The sequence below is a fragment of the Cervus elaphus genome, chromosome 13 (assembly GCF_910594005.1).
Source record: "Cervus elaphus chromosome 13, mCerEla1.1, whole genome shotgun sequence".
Classification (NCBI taxonomy): domain Eukaryota; kingdom Metazoa; phylum Chordata; class Mammalia; order Artiodactyla; family Cervidae; genus Cervus; species Cervus elaphus.
Genome location: NC_057827.1, coordinates 62,999,580 through 63,018,472, shown reverse-complemented (window position 1 = coordinate 63,018,472; position 18,893 = coordinate 62,999,580). Strand labels below are relative to the sequence as shown.

Below are 18,893 nucleotides of genomic sequence, written 5' to 3'. Positions count from 1 at the left end.
GTGATTTTCTTCAGCATCACCTGAGTATGACATTGAAAGTAATTCTTTTAAACCTTAAGTCATATCTCACTGATAGAAGCCTTTATCATAGGACCTTAAAGCTAGAAATAACTGTTTTATAGTTCAAGTTTAGTATAAGTAAACCATATTTTTTAAAATTAAAAAAAATGATTGTATTGAGGTATAATTTGTATATAATAATAGGCAGAGATTTTTTAGGTATACAGTTTGAGTTTGACAAATATATACACTTGAGTAACTACTGTACCAGTTGAGATATAGAACAATTTTTGTACCCTACAAAATTTGCTTGTGTCCTGTTGTGGTCAGTCCACCATCCCAAAGCAACTGCTGATCTCATTTCATCACTGTAGAGCAGCTTTTTTTGTTCTACAGCTTATAAATAGAATTGTATCTGGCTTCCTGTTCTCAACATTATGCCCAGGAGATTTTTCTGAGTTGTAGCATGTATCAGCAGTCCATTCATTTTTATTCCTGAGCAGTGTTTCATTGTATGGGTACAACAACTTGTTTATTCATTTACTTACTAATTTACAATGGATTATTTTCTAGTTTTTGGCTCTTATTGGATAAAGCTGTTATGAAATTTGAAGTCTTTTAATGGACATATCTTTCAGTTTTCTTGGGTAATTATAAACAGGATGTCTAGGTCATAGGGTGAATGTGTGTTTATAATCATAAGAAGCTGCCAAATAGTTTTCCACAGTGGTTGTACCATTGCAGGTTCTCGGCAGTAACCGATGAGAGCAGCAGCTGCTTCACGCTGTGACCAAACTTGGTGTTGTCTTTTTAATTCTGGCTATCTTATTTGGTGTTCATTGCCATTTTAATTTGGATTTCCCTAATGACCAATGATGCTGGACATCATCTCATGAGCTTATTCAACATTTGTACATTTTCTTTTTTGAAGTGTGTGTATCTTTCTAGTTTTAAAGTTAGGTTGTTTGTCTTACTGAGTTGTAGGAAAGATTGAGGGCAGGAGAAGAGGGTGACAGAGGATGAGATGGTTGGATGGCATCACTGACTCAATGGACATGAGTTTGGGCAAGCTCCAGGAGGTGGTAAAGGACGGGGAAGCTGGCGTGCTACATGCATTCTATGGGGTTGCAGAGTCGGACACAACTGAGCGACTGAACAGCAAAAGAGTTTAGCATAAACACCAAAATCAAACATTTGGAGAACATTTGGAAAAACTTATGGCCCAGGAATAAATGCCGCAGAAAATAAATGCAAATAAAAGTTTAAAAAAAAAAAAAAAGCTGATGATTAGTATCCCTTTGTTGTTTGTAGTAAAAACGTGTAAAAACCACTGCCTCGTTAGTCGTCCTTTTCTCTTTTTTTTTTGAAGGCAGTCATAGAAGCAAAACATTTATAGTATTAAAATATTGCCATCTGGTGGCAAAAGGATAACATTTTATATACTATTAACATGTAATACTTGATATATGTGTATATCATATCTGGGCTTCCCAGGTGGTACTAGTGGTAAAAAACTGCCTGCCAAGTGCAGGGGACGTAAGAGATGCAGATTTGATCCCTGCGTTGGGAAGATCCCCTGGAGGTGGGCATGGCAACCCACGAGTATTCTTGTCTGGAGAATCCCTTGGACGAGGAGCCTAGAAGCCTGTAGTCCATACGATCGCAGATAGTCAGACACGACCGAAGCAGCTCAGCGTGCACATGCACTGCACCACACAGAGCGATTGTGATACGTGTGTATGATGTAAGCGATGCGTAAGCGTCGACATAAATACGTATGTGTAAAGAGTAGTAGTACAATGACCAGTTCATCAGCTTACTCTCTGACTGCAGAACCGGAATATCCTCATACTGTTGAAGCTGTCTGCTCCTTCTTCAGTCTAGCCCTCGGTTTCTCATACGCAACATTACCTGAAAAACACCTTTTTAACGTCCATCACTGACCCCTCTGACAAGTGTGATCAGTAGTGGATCAGACCCTTTGGACGCCACTCAGGCTTTCCGTGTGCTGCTGCGTATTGTGACCCTGTGATTCACCTTCACGTTGTGTTTTGGTGCAGTTTTAGTGTTTTATATTAAGATTGTTTTTAATGGAAAGGAAGAATAAGAAAGAACAGGCTCAGGTATTTAATTTTCATAGTCTCCAAAATGGATTTGTCAGCTGCCATGAAGCTGCTAATAGTGGGCAAAATGGCTTGCATATACAACATTAAGACCAGTCCAGTTTCAGAAGAGACCACACTGAGTGGGTGATTTTATTTACTTTTAGTTTTTACTTTGAATATCATGTCCAGTGAAGAAAACGTACTCAGGCAATATAGTCTTAAAAGCAGAAATAAGACATTAAGAACTTTTAAGTCATGTCTAAGTATTGAGTACTTGCTAGCTGCTATTATTATTGTTAGTAATACTCCTGCTACCAATTCAGAGAGCCAATGCCAAAAAAGAAAGAGACTGCTATATTTCTATGAAAACTAAAATGTTCTTTGATTTAGAAATAGCCATTTAATTTCTAACTCATCTGTACATTAATTTCCACATCTATAAATTAATTTTCTCAGAGTTGTGAGAATTAACAAGGACGAGTGTGAGAGAGAAAGGAATTGAGAATAGGCACAGTGTACTCACTGGATAAATTATAGCTGTATATGATGAATGAAATGTGAGACTTCACGGTTCTTTGGTTCACAGTTTTAAAAATAGCTGCAACTTTTTAAACCATTTTAGTTATAATTACATCTCTCAATTTTAGGATGCCTTGTTCTTCTTGAAGGATTTCTTCACAAGTCTTTCTACAGAAGTAGAGCTTCTCATGACTCCAGATCCAGAAGGTATTATGTAGAATTTGAAAAAGTCTATAATGTGTACTTGGATTGATTTTGATTGTTATGAGACCTTTTTGAGAATGTACTTACAGATTTTTTTCTCTCATTTATATAAATGTGTTCCATGATTATTTTTCTTAAGTTGTGCATATGTAGTTTATGTAAAAGTACTATAGTTCCCCCTTAGCCTCAGGAGGTACATTCCAAAACCCCCAGTGGGTGCCTAAAACTGCAGATAATACCAAACCCTAAATGTACTAAGTTTTTTCTTTACATACTAGCCTATGACAAAGTTTAATTTATAAATTAGGTACAGTAAGAGACTAACAATAATAACTTATAAGAACAATTATAACAGTACACTGTAATAAAAGTTAGGTGAGTATGATCTCTTTCTTTTTCTCAGAATATCTTGTACAAATTTAATGACTTTTCCATCTTAGCTAAACACTTACCATGCACTGTAGCTGTAACCTTTGTAGTTTGAGGTACAGCAGCAAAATGGGCATGAATTCCTTTTTCCTTCATCGCAGTTTCACAGATTTGTTCTTACTGTAGAGCTTAGCAGGCTGAGCATATTGATTTTTTTTCTTCCTTATTAAGTCAAGAACTTTCATCTTTTCACTTAATATATTATGGCTTCTCTTTGGTATATCGGAATTGCCAGCATCACTGTTCTTGTGCTTTGGGGTCATTATTAATAAAATAGGGGTTACTTAACATAAGCACTGACCTGATAACCAAGACGTCCACCCAGTGACTCACGGGCGGGATATGCTGGACAGAGGGCTGATTCACCTTCCGGCGGGGCAGAGAAATGGTGCAAGATTTCATCATGCAGCTCAGTGGTGTGCGGTTGAGAACTCAGTTGTTTATTTCTAAAATTTTCCATTTCGTATTTTTGGACCATAGTTGACCTTGGAAAGTGAAACTAAAGATGGAGAGGGGGCTACTGTGAAAGATTTATCTGTAGCAGTAGTTGTATTTATTAAACGAAATACTGTAAAACAAGTTAATTGTAGATTGGTTTAAGTTGCTCTAAAGAAGCATACCTAATTTTCCAAATGTGCACATTACCTTTTCAGTTAAAAAGTCTCCTGGGGCTGATGTCACCTGCAGTTTGCCAAGGCATTTAAGCACCTCAAAAGAGCCAAATCTAGGTCTTTCTTTCCCTGGGCCAAAGCAGCCTTCCCCAAATGGCAGTGCCAATTCAGTGCAAGCGGTTAATGGGGAAGAAGAGAAGGACTTCTCTCCTGAAGAAGCATTGTTTAGTGATCAGCCTGTGTTTTTTAGGTAAATCATTCAATTTTGATAACAAAAGACATTATTTTAGAGTTTGAAAGTTGTTCTTTAATGTGTTTGTGTGACACAGAAATCGTGGCGTTACCTCAGCTTTCCTCTGCACTGGCAAATAATCAGCGGGTATGAGTCAGACATGACCGAAGTGGCTTAGCACACATACATGCATACTTATTTATATGAGGCTTCCTGGGTGGTGTCAGTGGTGAAGAATCCGCCTGCCAGTGTAGGAGACACAAGAGATGCGGGTTTGATGCCTGAGTTGGGAAGATCCTCTGGAGGAGGAAATGGCAACCCACTCCAGTATTCTTGCCTGGAAAATTCCATGGTGGGCTACAGTCCATGGGACTCTAAATTAGAGTTGGACATGGCTGAGTGTGTGCATGCGCGCGCGCACACACACACACACACACACACACACACTTATGTGTGGGCCCCACCCACATGTACCTCTCATTTACACATAGTAACCCTGGGTCAGGGCTCATCCTCCTGTTGATCCTGTAGCAGGAATTTTCTCTTCTCTTAGTTTCTTCTTTTTTCCTCTTTCTGTCCCTCTCTTCCTGATTACTCTCAGAGCCTGTTAGTGTCTCCATGACCGTGATGCTGTCTCTTTCCCTCACACACCTCACCTTCAGCACCCCTCCCTTTTCCCTTACGGGGATTTTCTGTCTGGTTTCTCTGCCCTTCCCTATCACTGCTGTGTCTCTTGTGACCCTCGGCTCTCTGGCTAAGTTGGCATCATAGGGAAACCCAGGTCCCTACACTGCTGCTGGCTGCTATGACTACAGCCAGCCACTAGCTGGTTGCCTGCCGTTTCCAGTTCCATTAATTCTTCCCTTCTTTCTTTCCCAGCCCTTGATGGTGGGGATGGAGCCTAGGCTCTATTGAAAGGAAAGAGGTCAAAGATCAAAACCACCTCTGTTATGAGAGACAACTCCCTTCCCTGGCTTTCTGTACTCCTCTCCTGCTGACATCAGTGTCCAATGTTCTCTCTAAGGTTGGACTTTGGCAGTTGTTGTCGTTCAGTCGCTGAGTCAATGTCTGACTCTTTGCAACCCAATGGACTGTAGCCCCCCAGGCTCCTCAGTCCATGGGATTTCCCGGGCAAGAATCCTGAAGTGGGTTGCCATTTCCTTCTCCAGGGAATCTTCCTTACTCAGGAGTCAAACCCGTGTCTCCTGCATTGGCAGGCAGATTCTTTACCACTGAGTCACCTGGGAAGTTCTAAGTAGGCAGTACAACTATTTTAAAGTGTTTTCATGTTTTGAATATCTTGTGTATTGATGAAGATAGTCAGAAAATATAATGGAATGTGAGAATTGGAAAGATCCTGAAATAGAGGATCTCTGGTGATTCTTAACTTTTCTTTCATAAAGAGCCTCTTTTATTATTTTCCCACTTTGCTTTTTTATTAAAAAATTTTTTCTGCCAAAAAAACTGTGTGTCCTAAGAAATAATTTGAATTCTTACTTTATATTAATCACGTATAAGCTGCCAATTTTTATTTTTTATGAACACTGGATAACCATTATAAAAAAAACCGAATCATTACAATTCTGATTTGAGAACATGGAAACTTGGCACTTTTTAATTAGTTTGTGTAGACTCACTTACTTAGGTAAATATTTGTTTTTTCCACTAGACTGCTTAATAGCTTGTAGATTTCTATTTCTACTCTCAAAAACTGCTAGAGTGTCTAGGACCCTGGTGTAATACTTAGTGATATAGTTTAGATTACTCACTTTACTGACGAGGAAGTTAATGCAAGAGAGGAGAGGTGACTTGCTCAAGGCCACACAGTTAGTGGCCAAGCCAGGACTAGAATGGAGGTCTTCTTAATCCCAAATTCAGTACATTTTCCAATTAATGACATAATAGTGTCCTCTCCTACAAACATTTATTCACTCCACAAATATATATTGAACACATTATATGTGCGTCAGATTTTGTTCTAGGTACAGTGAACAGAGTAGAGAAGAATACTGAGTTTAGCTTACAGATAATTAAAATATTTGATGTGCCCTATTACGTGCCTCAGATGATCAGTGAGAAGGTGGCAGGGCTGTTGAGGGGCTGTTGCCATAGAACCAGATACAGGCGGGCGTTTGGAATGAGGGGTGACCAGGACCCCAGACTTCCTGTAGTCACTGATGTAGGTTCAGCATTTCCTTTTTCCTGTAGGTTAAGGACTTTTGCAGGATGACTTGGGATGACTTAGTGTATAACCACTGACATTAATTCTGTAGTAAAATGTGTTTCAACTTGCAGTTTACAGTCCAACTTTTGGAAGCCAACTGCTTTTGTTTGATGTGTATAGTTGTAATTTCATTCAGAATCCCCAAGTGTGTCAATATCCTGTTTACAAGCATTAATTTCAAGAATGTTAAAATTCACCAATGTAGATGGGGTTTAAAAATTAACTGATGAAGACACTTAGGCTCAGAGAGTTTAAATTACTTGCCTTGACTGTATCCCATATAACTGATAAAACTAGGGTTCATGTCAGGGTCTTCTGGATCTTTGTTTCATCATGCTACTAAAATAAATACCTCAGCTCTTCTTTTTTACTTCTTGGTGATGATTATATTATTTGGTTTAGTATTTTTATTAGTTTGCTCTCTGTATGAATTGAATACTTGCCAGAATAAATTTTTCTAACTTAAATTTTGTTTAGTAAATGAGGAAAAGGTTTTTAAAATATAATAAAATAAATAAAATTTATAAGATTAACATGGTTTAGTTGTTATATTGTCTTAAGAAGGTATACAGCTGAAAGACATTCTCTTTTATTTAGATCTTAATATATTCACATTATTTATTTTGTGGTTTTTATTCTCCAGTTGAAAAGGTTAATTTACATCTAATTTCAGCTATTAGTAATTTTTAATATAAATAACTCCCCTTCTTTCTTTATCTTCAGAGAATTTAGATTCACATCAGAAGTTCCTATTCGACTTGATTATCATGGGAAACACGTATCAATGGATCAGGTCTGGAAATTTTGCACAAATATACTCTACAGAATTATCTCATTTGTTTTTCTAGTGGATTCAGTTTTTAGGAAACTTTTTCCATCGTAGTTTATATGTTTGAAATGAAGTGTAAGATTTTAAAATTTAATTCTATTTTTAAAGTAAATATAATTTACTTAAGAATCTATGAGTAAAATTTGGATGTCAGTTGGGTCTTATAAAATACATGTACTTTTTTGATATAAATATTTTAGGTGTTAGCTTAATTAGTGAATTTTTTTTTTATTTTAAAGGGTACATTAGCTGGGATTTTGATTGGTCTCGCCCAGTTAAACTGCTCTGAACTAAAGCTGAAGAGGCTTTTCTATCGGCATGGGTAAGTTGATTTATCATATGAGACTTTAAGATGTAGTTACTAAAGTTAGTTTACAGTTAACCAACATACATAATTTAATTATTTTACAGTGTTATTTGAAGAGAGCTCATTTTTAGAGGCTATTTTTTTATTCTGAGAGAATAGTAGTAGTTTGAAGAGAGCATTTCACTAAAAAGCAGCTGTAGTTAGGATTTTTTTAATAATTTCCCAAAGTTATAAATTCACCTATATGGAAGTTCACAAGGTAATGGTCCTTAGTAGCTGAGAACTATGTGACAATTTATAGATGTTGAATTAATCCTATGCCAAAGCTTTAGATGTTAAAGAAGTAAAAACAGTAGAAATGCACACTTGTGTATATTACCTTAGCCTTTTATAGAAATTATTAGCATTACAATTAGGTTAAATGTATGTGTATACACACACACACACATATATAGTAACATTGAAAATCTATAAAATTTCGTCCATGTAATTTGTAGATTTTTTTTGTCTTAAGTGAAAAGAACAAAAAATATCCCCCAAACTGTGTAAACCTATAAATTTCACTCTTCTTCCCATATACTAATAGTCATTTTCTCTAGTTTGCTAGGTGTGGACAAATTATTCTCATATGCAATCACCGAATGGCTTACTGACATTAAGAAGAACCAGCTGCCAGGAATCCTGGGAGGCGTTGGGCCTATGCATTCACTAGTACAACTAGGTGAGTGTTCTTTTTTAATTAGAAGATAACTTACTTTACCTGATCAGTGATTCTTAACCCTTTTGGGATTATGGATGCCTTTGAGAATCTATGTGAGGATCATCTTTCTAGAAAAATCTACCCGTTAGTCATACACAGCAAGTGTTGCCTCCCATTTTAGGGGTTAAAAATCCACGGGTTAGAATGATACCAGAGACTTGAGCTCCAATGGTCCTATTTTTCTTTTTAAATGTTTTCTTATTGTGATAAAAGTCACATAATATAAAACACGCTATTTTAACTGTATTTAACTGTACATTTCGGTGGCACTGAGTATGTTCACATTGTTGTGCAGCTCTCACCATCATCTATCTCCCGAACTTTTCACTTTCCTAAACTGAACTCTGTCCCCATTAAACTCTTAGGTCCTCCTTCCTCACCACCCTCCTGACCCACCTCCGGCATCTGCCGATGTATCTTCCGACTCTTTGAATTTGAGGAAGATACCGTGCCTGTTCTAGGCACCTTGTATAAATGGAAGCAAGCAGCCCTTGCCTTCACCTGCTGTCCTCCAGCATCCCTGTTAATTTCTGAGTGTTGACTGTTGTTCCAGTGCAAGGCCTCAGGGACTTGGTCTGGCTGCCCATCGAGCAGTACCGAAGGGACGGCCGCATCGTCAGGGGCTTCCAGAGAGGCGCGGCCTCCTTCGGCACCTCGACGGCGATGGCTGCCCTCGAGCTCACGAACAGAGTGGTTCAAACCATACAGGTGACTTGCAGTAGACACTTTAATCTCCAGAAAGAGGAAGAGCCCTTATGAACACCTGACTTATTTTGGCTTTAAAATGACACTGTGAAAATGTTTAAAATCCTGAGAATATTTTATTTGTAATGACTTAGTATCATTACATTTTTTTTGATTAGCTGTCCATTGTTACATAATTAGTAGAATTAAGTGGTGGACTACAGTGTCAAATTTGTTTGCCTGTTTCAGGTAAATTATAACTTTTAAGTTAGCCAAAGATTTATTATCACTCCCTTTCTGTGGTAAGATCATAGCTGAATGTAATGACGGCACTAGAGATCCAATAGTAGTTGTATTCAGGTTTGCTATTAAGTGTTAAACTCTAGTTGGCCTTATCCAGTTGTGCAGAGACCACGCATTCTCGTCTAGCCTGGTAACAGAGTGTTCTCAGAAGAGAGATGAGGAACTGAAAAAAGCTGCTCAATGCAGATACTAATGTATACGTTAACGTTCTTGTTATAAAAGGAATACATTCTGGTTGTAAAGAATTCAGATGCTGCAGAAGGGCCTGCCTGAGGGTGGGAGTCCCTCAGCTGTTCCTCACTCCCCATAGGAAGTGGGCTGCTGGAGCATACCTCCCCAGACTCTGTTCTGACTCACCCTTTCCTCTCTGATGGAACCATCCAGGCAGCGGCAGAGACTGCGTATGACATGGTGTCTCCAGGCACCCTTTCTATCGAGCCCAAGAAGGTCAGAAGGTTCCCCCATCACCGGTTAGCCCACCAGCCAGTGGACCTGAGGGAAGGGGTGGCCAAGGCCTACAGTGTCGTGAAGGAGGTGAGTGGCTGCCCCAGGGGATGGGCCGGAGCAGTTTGCGTCCTTTCCTGGAGTTTGTCTAAAGAGCATCAGGGCTTGGGCTTTGTTCTGAAGGAACCCCAAGGGTGGCTTTGGGACTGTTTTGCCACTGATGAGTGCAGATATGTGTGTAGGTAAGAGGGGAGGGCTACGTCCTGGCCTGCAGGCTCTCAAGAAGACTATCGATCTCATGGGAAGACTGGTCTCTTTATGGACAGAGGCAAGCAAAGGGTGGTAGAAGCACACCACCAGTTCATGGAAGTTCATGGAACTCACCAGGGAAGTTTACGCATGTTTGTATTTTGCTGGTTTCCTCAGATTTCTTTAAAAAGCAAATTTTTTTAGGTTAATCGCAAACCCTAATTCCGTTCCCATGCGTTCACAATCCTGAAGATGGTACATTTTTTTTCTATTCATGTTTTTATAGTTTCATATAAGTATGTCATCATAAGCAAATACTATTGTTTATATTTTAAAAGTTAGCATAAATTGTATCATATATCTGTAAATTTTGTCTCAAGATACATCCTTGTTGATACATGTAGGTCTGATTTAAACTTTTATCATGTTTCATTGTGTGAATATAGCATAATTTATTTATCTTTGTGTTGGTGGACAGTTTCCATTTTTTCCCCTAAAATACTGCCATTGGAATGTCATTTAAAGGTCCCTTTGTTCACATGTGCAAGAGGTTATTAAAGGTGGAATTGGTGATTTGTAACTGTTTGAATCCTGAGACTTATTAAGCGTTGCCAGATTTATTAATCATTGCCAGATTGTAATTTAGTTGCACCAGTGAATCCTGGTCCTTTATGGATGTTGACGGGAGCATTCCCTCCGTGTCTTAATCTTTTTCTTTTTTTAATTGACATATGAGGAAGTTTGAGGTTATTCTACTTATGATTTGTGTATTAGGATTTTATTAACGATATTTCCCCCTCTCGTATTCCGACAGACAGAAGTGCCTTAGGACAGTCTTTTACCTGACAAAAGTAACCTCTTTGGTTCCAAATGCAGGAAGACCACTGAAGTAAGGATATGTATTAGTGGCTAAATAAAGGCAAGGCCACTGGTCACCTCTCTTAAAAAGAGATTTAGTCGGGAGAATAAAGAGAGCTGATTACCTGTCAGATCTGTTCCTATAGATGTCAGGATTCGGCCAGTTGTCAGTAGACATGTTAGAAATCAGGTTTGCAAAAACGATCCTGGGCTTTCAGGCATAGCAGGGGCGGCTGGCAGCCGGATATTATAGCACTTGGATATGTAGCACTTTGGGCTTCCTGGGTGGCGCAGTGGTAAAGTCTCTGCCTGCCAGTGCAGGAGACACAGGAGACGATGGTTCGATCCCTGGGTCAGGAAGATCCCCTGGAGAAGGAATGGCTACCCACTCCAGTATTCTTTCCTGGAAAATCCAGTGTATGGAGGGGCTTAACAGGCTACAGTCCATGGGGTCACAGAGTCAGGCACCATTGAGCAACTAACACTTCACTTCACAGATTGTGAAAGTAAAGACTAGATTTGGGGCCAGGACAAGGTTCCTTGACTTCCCTGAGAGCCTGAAGTTCTTCTCACTATGCCCCTCACTGAAGCGGTCACAAGAGGACAGTGCTTTGTGGCCCTTGGGGATCCTGAGTTAGACAAACGGGAGAGATTTGAAAGCCATATGTGACGACTGACTAGTGACAACAGTGTGACGTTTTACCACCCTGGCTTGACCTACGCGTTTACACATTCAGCTCTTAAGGCTCAGCAGTCATGATTATTTTCATGTCACACAGTTGTAAGAAGAATGAAAAATGCTGCAAAAACTTCATTTCTGGTTATTAGACATGTTCCTGCTTTGTGTTCTCAGAGTTTTCTGTCTTTAATAAAGTGTTCTATTTAGTCTCTTCTCTTAATTGAATGTTCCAGTTATCTTTTCTAGTGCATAGCCAGTAATTTAAAACTAATTAAATTATTTTCTGGAGCTCAATAGGATTAGGTTTTCCTGTTGCAGTTGAAACACAGGAGTTATCGCCATATTCATTTAGTGATTATATTTATTCAGGAAGCTTTATTTGCTAAATTTGATTTAACCAGAGTGATTAATAGAGCCAGAGAAGCTACTCTTGGAGTATTAACTATTTCCGTGCACATCCCTGTGTGAAACTGTAGTCTAGCTACATTTTCTGTACGTAACTGTCACAACAAAATGCTGAATCGCAATTATCCCTTACTTTCCCTTTGGAGAAGAAAATGGCAACCCCCTCCAGTATTCTCGGCTGGAGAATTCCATGGACAGAGGAGCCTAGTGGGCCATGGTCTATGGGGTCACAAAGAGTCGGACACGACCGAGGGACTACCACTTTCCCTTAGAATTGTCATAAAAGAAATTATCCTGGGTTATCTCAAAAGTACAGTTTCTGCTTTGATTTCTGTCTGGTTACAAACCTGCTCTTGATGAACTCTATAATTAGCGTGTTATGAGATTATTTAGAGAGTCTTCTGAGCAGTGATTTACTCCCTTCTCTCCCCTCTTTCCTCAGGGACTCGCAGACACGGCTCAGACCATTTACGAAACGGCCGCTCGGGAACACGAGAGCCGGGGGGTGACGGGCGCGGTGGGGGAAGTCCTGCGCCAGCTCCCCCCGGCCGTGGTGAAACCTCTGATCGTTGCCACAGAAGCGACATCGAACGTCTTGGGTGGCATGAGGAACCAGATCAGGCCAGATGTCCGGCAGGACGAGTCACAGAAGTGGCGCCATGGGAACGAGTGACGGTTCAGACGCGACTCTCGGTGACGACGAGGGTGGAGATGCGGGGCAGAGGGTCCCACCAGCTGCTGCAGAGGGGACTCATTTACTATTATCACGCTCATCTCAGGAACAAAACCATTTCTTAGTGAAATAATTTAGCATCAAAGCAACATGCAACCAAAACCTTTTGACATTTTAGGGCTAGTTGGTACTTGCGAGTAGACATGTTTGGTGGCTGGTGTCAAAAGTCCGTAAAGCATTTGCTGCCAAGTTAGTAGAATGCTTGCTTTTATTAAAATGACTGTAATTTTCCTCGTTACAGACAAGCTATCATTGGAAACCTCCTTTTACAGTACAGGGTGCTCAGAAGCGTTTTGAGTACTTTGAAAGCACTATATTTATGTTGCTCCAAGGAGTTGATTTTTCTCCATGTTTAAAGAGAATCACAGCTTCGAAACTTTCATTAAAAATGAGAGACAGAAGCCACAGGGAAAATAAAGCAAATAGGATTTTCAATGTAAATATCAGTGAGGAAAAAATAACCCAGTCTGTTGGATTTAGTGTTCACGCAGTCAAGAACGTCGTTTCCACTTGCTCAGAAAATCCTTCTATGGGAGTTTGAGAACGTGAATGTCGCAGACTTGTTCTGTTGTGTTGCACTTTATTATGTGTATGTGTGTGTGTGTGTGTGTTTAGATTAATACAAGTCATGTACTATATTCTACATGTAATTTACAGAGTTACACAAACTATAAGGAGGACTAAGTATGAAGGTTTTTGGCAAAGGAAGGTAACTCAAATGTAGTAACTTTCGTTTATTCTAAGTATAATGAAAATGTCATTCTATAATGAACTGGGGCCCATATAATTGTTTGTTTATTCAAATTTAAGCAGGTATAGTGCAAGCTTATTAGGGGTGTGTGGAAAGGGAGATTGAAAGTGGTTTTTACTTTTTTGAAATTAACCAAAAAATCCTCCAAATATGCCCTAGTCAGCTATTTTGAAGCACCATTTTTACTTGGTTAACAGTGTACATTTTGATATTCTGTCAGGAATGAATAAAAGTATTTTTATTTAAAGGTAAAGTTGTTTTATGCTTCCATGAATAGTTTGCTTCTCTTAGAGCATATTCATAGATGCAATGCTAGGATTTACTCCAAAATCCTTGGGAACACTTTCTCAAAATTGATTTTGGTTAATGTTAAGCAGATCATTACCTAGATGTGAGAAGGAAATTGTTCTCCAGAACTCCTTCTCTGACTTTAGATTAATCTAGCAGAAAGAAAACATAGGATTTTGTATTCATCCTGTATTTAAAGTGTCATGATGTGAGCTCTCATTTCCTAGAATGGGGGGGATGTCATCGAGTTGAAGTTGAATTTCAGAACTACTTTCAGTTTGGGGTTTGAAAAATGACATTGGATCAGTTTCATTCTTGAAACTTTCTACGAGAAAGCAAAAATCCGAACATTTAAAATTGGTAAAATTTTGTTAAGTAGTGTTTAAGTCTGTCTTGTTCTCTTTTTACTGCTGAAAAACTTGAACGGCCAGTGCTCAGAAAACCACCTGTTGAAGGGTCAGAGGACCACTTGTTACTAGACCCCAGCTGGATGGAGCCCACCTAGAATGTGGTCCTGAGTAAACAGGAATCACGGCTGTTTACTGTGTGAAGCTTCAGCCTGCTTCTGGGGTGCTTTCCGGGCACCCTTGCATCAGTCCCAGCATCTTCCCTTGCACGGAACATGCTGGGTATGATATGTGTGATAAGGAATCAAACTGAAAAACGCTCAAATTTAAAAATATAAAATCTCCTTAACTTTTAAATACATTTTCCATACTGTATTTAATTGAACTTAATTAGTATAGGGAGAAATAATCATCCTCTTCTCTGTACTCTGAGTTGCAGATGGACCCATTTTTTGACAAATTGGGTTTATAAGTCCCATTAAGCATATCTTTATTACGCAATTTCCATGGCTCTCTCTTCTGCCCTCCTGTACCTGCTTTTGATAGAATCCACCTTTGGGATCAGAAACCTTGTGTCTCAGAAAGACTTAGTGTCAAGGCGCTGTTCATGGTCACTTTAAACCAAGATGCTCTTTACCTGAGATGTTTACGTGGAAGAACTGTGTGTGTATTTGAACACTTTGCCATTGTTAAACATCCATAATTTTTTTGTTTTTTAATAGTGTCTTTTCTAACTTTTACGCCATGCTGACACGGTAAAGAGTGTGGCAGGATGCTTGTGTGGCCAGGTCTGTGACTTACCTAGAGGTGACTTGGCCAAGACATTCAGCTCTAAGCCTCAGTGTGCCCCTCTGTAAATGAAGGGGCTTCTTACGACAGCAGAGATTTTCAGATGATTGGAGCATGCGCACGTGTGCGAGCAAGCGTGCGAGTGTGAATGATGGTGTGGGGTGTAGCACTTAGTCGTGGGCCCCAGGCCTGTGACACCTTGAACAGGTGGCATTGCCAGAGTCCTGGCCGTATGACACCCACAGAAGCCCCGGCTCCTCCAGGTCTCTGATCTCTCAGACCAATGTGTTTCTGAACGGTGCCTTCAAGGCTGACCTCTGAGTGGAGTAGACAGCATGTCCGTGTATCGCTGCATTGAGTCCGTGTGTGTATCTCCCCGAGGGGCCAGGTAAGCAAGCTTGATCAGGAAGCATCAGTGAGTTTCAGAACCTCACAGGGTTACAGGAACACAGTAAGACCGCCTTACATGATAAAGGCAGCAGGGGCCATGGTGACGTCTTCTCTTGATTCGGGCTGATTGGGATCCCCCGATTTCCTTGTCTGTCCACAGATGGCTGTCGTTTACTAGTACAATGTCCGCTCAGCACTCGCCTTTTAGGACAGATAGGATGGCATGTTTTTTGTAGATATCGTAGCAAAGACTTCCATTTTAGTAAAGCTTGAGTCCAATTTGGATTCCCACTTAAGCAAGCACATGTATGTAACGTCAACATTTTTATAATACAGAACTCAAGAAAAAAAAAATCTTCCCAAGTAGCAATGTGCTTAAAATGGCAAAAAGACAAAAAACTAGTATTTCTTGCTCCTGCTATGTGTCACTTTTAAATGCTGTTGAAATAGTTTCAGTTTTTAAGGGAATTACTTTTTAACCATCTCCTTTAAAAACTGTGTTCTGTAGGTTTAGTGCCTTTGTTCAGTTCTCAAACAGGCAAAACAACTACGTCTGCTGCTTGGGGGCCGCTCGCCGCCCTCGGGTACCGTCGAGTTGGGTCGTGTGCCCCAAACTTGCCCTCACCAGAGACAAGAGACAGGGCAGAGGTGGAGTTCAGCAGTTTTAAACCAGAAGTCCACACTTGCACTAGGTAGTTTTAGGATTAACAATTTATTATCTTAACATTAATTTAGATCTTATATATATATATATATATATACACACATATATATAAAAGCCACATGACCTGACTTCAGAATAATCGTTTAACTCTGCTTTGCTTCAGTTTTCTCAGACCTCCGTGGGGTGTGTTTCCTCAGCTTCATGGGGACTGTGGCAGGGCTAGTGGTCTGCGGTGAGCAGTCTATTCCCTGCTTCCCTTCATGTCCTCTTGACCGACCTAAGACATGGGAGAAAATGTCTGTAAACTTCTTTAAGCCTCTTGAAAGTATAAGGCCCTATGCAAATACAAAGTGATACTTGGTGTCTGCAGATGCATCAGTTGGACGTACCCATTGGTACCGAATTGAATAAATCAAATATAAGTTTGTGAGTCTCAGGTTAAAAAGCAAAGTTGTTTAGATAGTGTATGAATAGTGAAGGGGGGAAAAAAAATCTTACCAAGAAATCTTGTTTCTTTTTACTGGAAGATACAGTCAGTCTTTTCATTGAAAATAACTGAGTGCTTTAATGCCAATTTATTTTTATCTCAATAGTTTCAAAATCATGCTAGGCACTCTGCTCCCTGTAATAGACTTTATATGCACAGTTGCAAGTCAGCCAGTTTTAATCAAAAGAATTTTCCTTTCATTGTAGTGTCTACAAGTCAAAAATACAGAAGGCCTTCTAGTACATCACAATTAGCTTCTTTGGGAGGGGGCGGGATAAGAAATTTAGGTGAGTTTCGACAATTCATATTTTGAAGTGTCAGCAATTTTTAAAAACAGAGGTGTTAGACATTTTTTTTTTGCCTCCAGTACCGTGTTGGCCCCTTTGTTTCAAGCACGTAGCCTCATAGAAAACACCAGAATGCTATCTGATGTATTTCAGGAGATTGTAGATGTGATGTTGGCTGACTCAAGGATATCTCTAGTGCTGTGTGTGTTGGGGCGGGGGCAGGGTTGAAATAGCAGCCCCTCCTTTTAAGAATGTGTTTACTTTGCTGTTTCACATGTATTTTGTGTATATGAAATGGCAGCTTCCAGTTTCTAGTTGGATTTGTCTTACGTTGTTTGTATAATTTGCCAGTCACACAGGACTGTTTGCTTTTCCGTTGCAAAATTTGGTAGGGACTCCAATTCAGCTCTTATGTTAATCCATCCTGATTTATTTTGGACATTGAATTGATCTCACCTCAAGTAAAAAACACGTCGTGTATGTTGACTGTCGTTGTTGCTGTTTCCTCATGGAAGTAATTCTAAATGTAAATCCTTTAAGAATACTGATGCTGTATGGTATTTTTGTGGAAATGTTAACTTGTTAGTGTGACTATTTAAAGTATTATGAATTTAAGGATATTCTTGAAGAAAATTAAAATATTTACTCTTTGGAGTTTGCTTTAAATACTATGGTCTTTCTCCAAGAAATGCTCCCTGTATAAAAAGCCTGTTTAACATTTTTTGAAGCAGAGGGTAGATCTGTGTCAGATCCTGTTCTTGGGAAATGGTCTTCCTCTGATCCTGGTACTTAGAGCAACTCTTGTAGCTCCCTGCTACCAATTTCTGAGAAATCAATATATAGGGTATATGCTGTTAGAGCTTGCCACTCCTTCCCCCTTTTGGATATTAATTGCTGCATTAGTTATTTTATCTCTAAAATGTAGACTTGCAGCAAACACATTAGTGTTTATGAGGTCTTAGGGACCTAGATATATACTTGAAAAATCTGTTCTTTTTGGAGGAATCTTATTACTTAGGACTATTTTAAAGAAATGTTTAAAGACAATACTTTGACAGATTCTTTGATGACAGATCTCATTATATGACTTCACTTTGCACGATCAGAGAAAAGTCATGGGTCACAACACACCTCACACATGACTTTTTTTTAACTTTTTATTTTATATTGGGGTATAGCCAATTAACAAACAATGTTGGGAGTTTCAGGTGGACAGCAAAGGGACTCGGCCATGCATACACATGTATCCCTTCTCCCCATACCCTTGTGAAAGAGAGGGAAGCAAAGCTTTGTGAGGTGCCTGCTGTGAGCCAGTTATTGTATTATTTGCATAGCCTCGTAGCCCCTCTGAGGGGTGGTTATAACAGTCTTTGTTTTCCGGAGGAGGAGACTGAGGTTCAGAGAGGTCAAGGTAGTTGCTCATGGTCTCGTGGTTTGACTCCCAAAGCCCATGCTCATTCTAGGATTTCATTTAAGAGGTGCAGTTGTCTAAATCAGTGAAAACTTCACTAATAAGGAAACCAAGAAAGCAGTTTTGCTAAAAAAAACTTGAGGTTAAAGGCTCTTAAGAATACTTGAGTCTGACCAAGTTGCTTATCCTGCATCTTCACCCATCTCCCCACCCCTGGTTGGGCTCCAGTCACAGTCATAAGTCTGGGAATGGGGCTAAATTAGAGTCCTTCCACTTAAAGTATCTTGCTCTTGGGGCTGGTTGAGTCCTGTGGGTCTGTCCTGTACATTGTGAGATGTTCAGCAGCATCACTGGGCTTACTCAGTACACGCAAGTAGCACTTCCTCCCCAGTTACGTGAACCAAAAGGTCTCCAGACTTGGCCAAATGTCCCCTGGGTGGCAAAAAGAAAAAAAAAAAAAAAAACCCTGGTGCAAACTGCTGGGTTAAAAGCTCCCCTGGTCAAAATCATATGCAACCTGGAGTGAGAACAGTGCCTAAGAGCTTCCCCACATTACTTTCTAGAATATTCTGCCTGGTTCCTCCTTATCTCAGCTTAAAGATTATAATTTTCAGACAGGCCCAGCCACCCCTACCGCTCTATGCTAGCACACACTCCTGTCAAGACGCTTTGTGGCACATCTCTCATTTTAAAGTCAACGTGTGTTAAGTATTTGCTATGTGACTACTGCTTTGTTCAGCCCTCAACAACATGGCATTCACATTTAGTATCAGCCGGAGTCCTGGCAGGGAGCAGACGGCCACTGAGGCGACGGAGGGCCATGTAAGGAGGGGACTTAGCCTAGGCAGGCAGGGGCACAGGATACCCGAAGCACCTTGAGAGCTGACTCTGGGCCTTCCCCGGG

The 18,893-nt window shown here is 39.9% G+C and overlaps 1 protein-coding gene across 3 annotated transcripts in view; it reads left to right on the top strand.

Moving 5' to 3' along the window:
• Positions 1–17,031, top strand: part of ATG2B (autophagy related 2B) — a 78,758-nt gene extending 61,727 nt beyond the window's left edge. For all 3 annotated transcript variants that reach the window (XM_043921480.1, XM_043921479.1, XM_043921481.1), the window contains 8 exons: positions 2,753–2,831; positions 3,911–4,118; positions 7,048–7,117; positions 7,393–7,475; positions 8,060–8,181; positions 8,774–8,928; positions 9,592–9,741; positions 12,285–17,031. In XM_043921480.1, the coding sequence (XP_043777415.1) occupies positions 2,753–2,831; positions 3,911–4,118; positions 7,048–7,117; positions 7,393–7,475; positions 8,060–8,181; positions 8,774–8,928; positions 9,592–9,741; positions 12,285–12,515 (1,098 nt within the window). In that variant the 3' untranslated portion in view covers positions 12,516–17,031. The remainder of the gene's footprint in view (positions 1–2,752; positions 2,832–3,910; positions 4,119–7,047; positions 7,118–7,392; positions 7,476–8,059; positions 8,182–8,773; positions 8,929–9,591; positions 9,742–12,284) is intronic.
• The last annotated feature ends 1,862 nt before the right edge of the window (positions 17,032–18,893 follow it).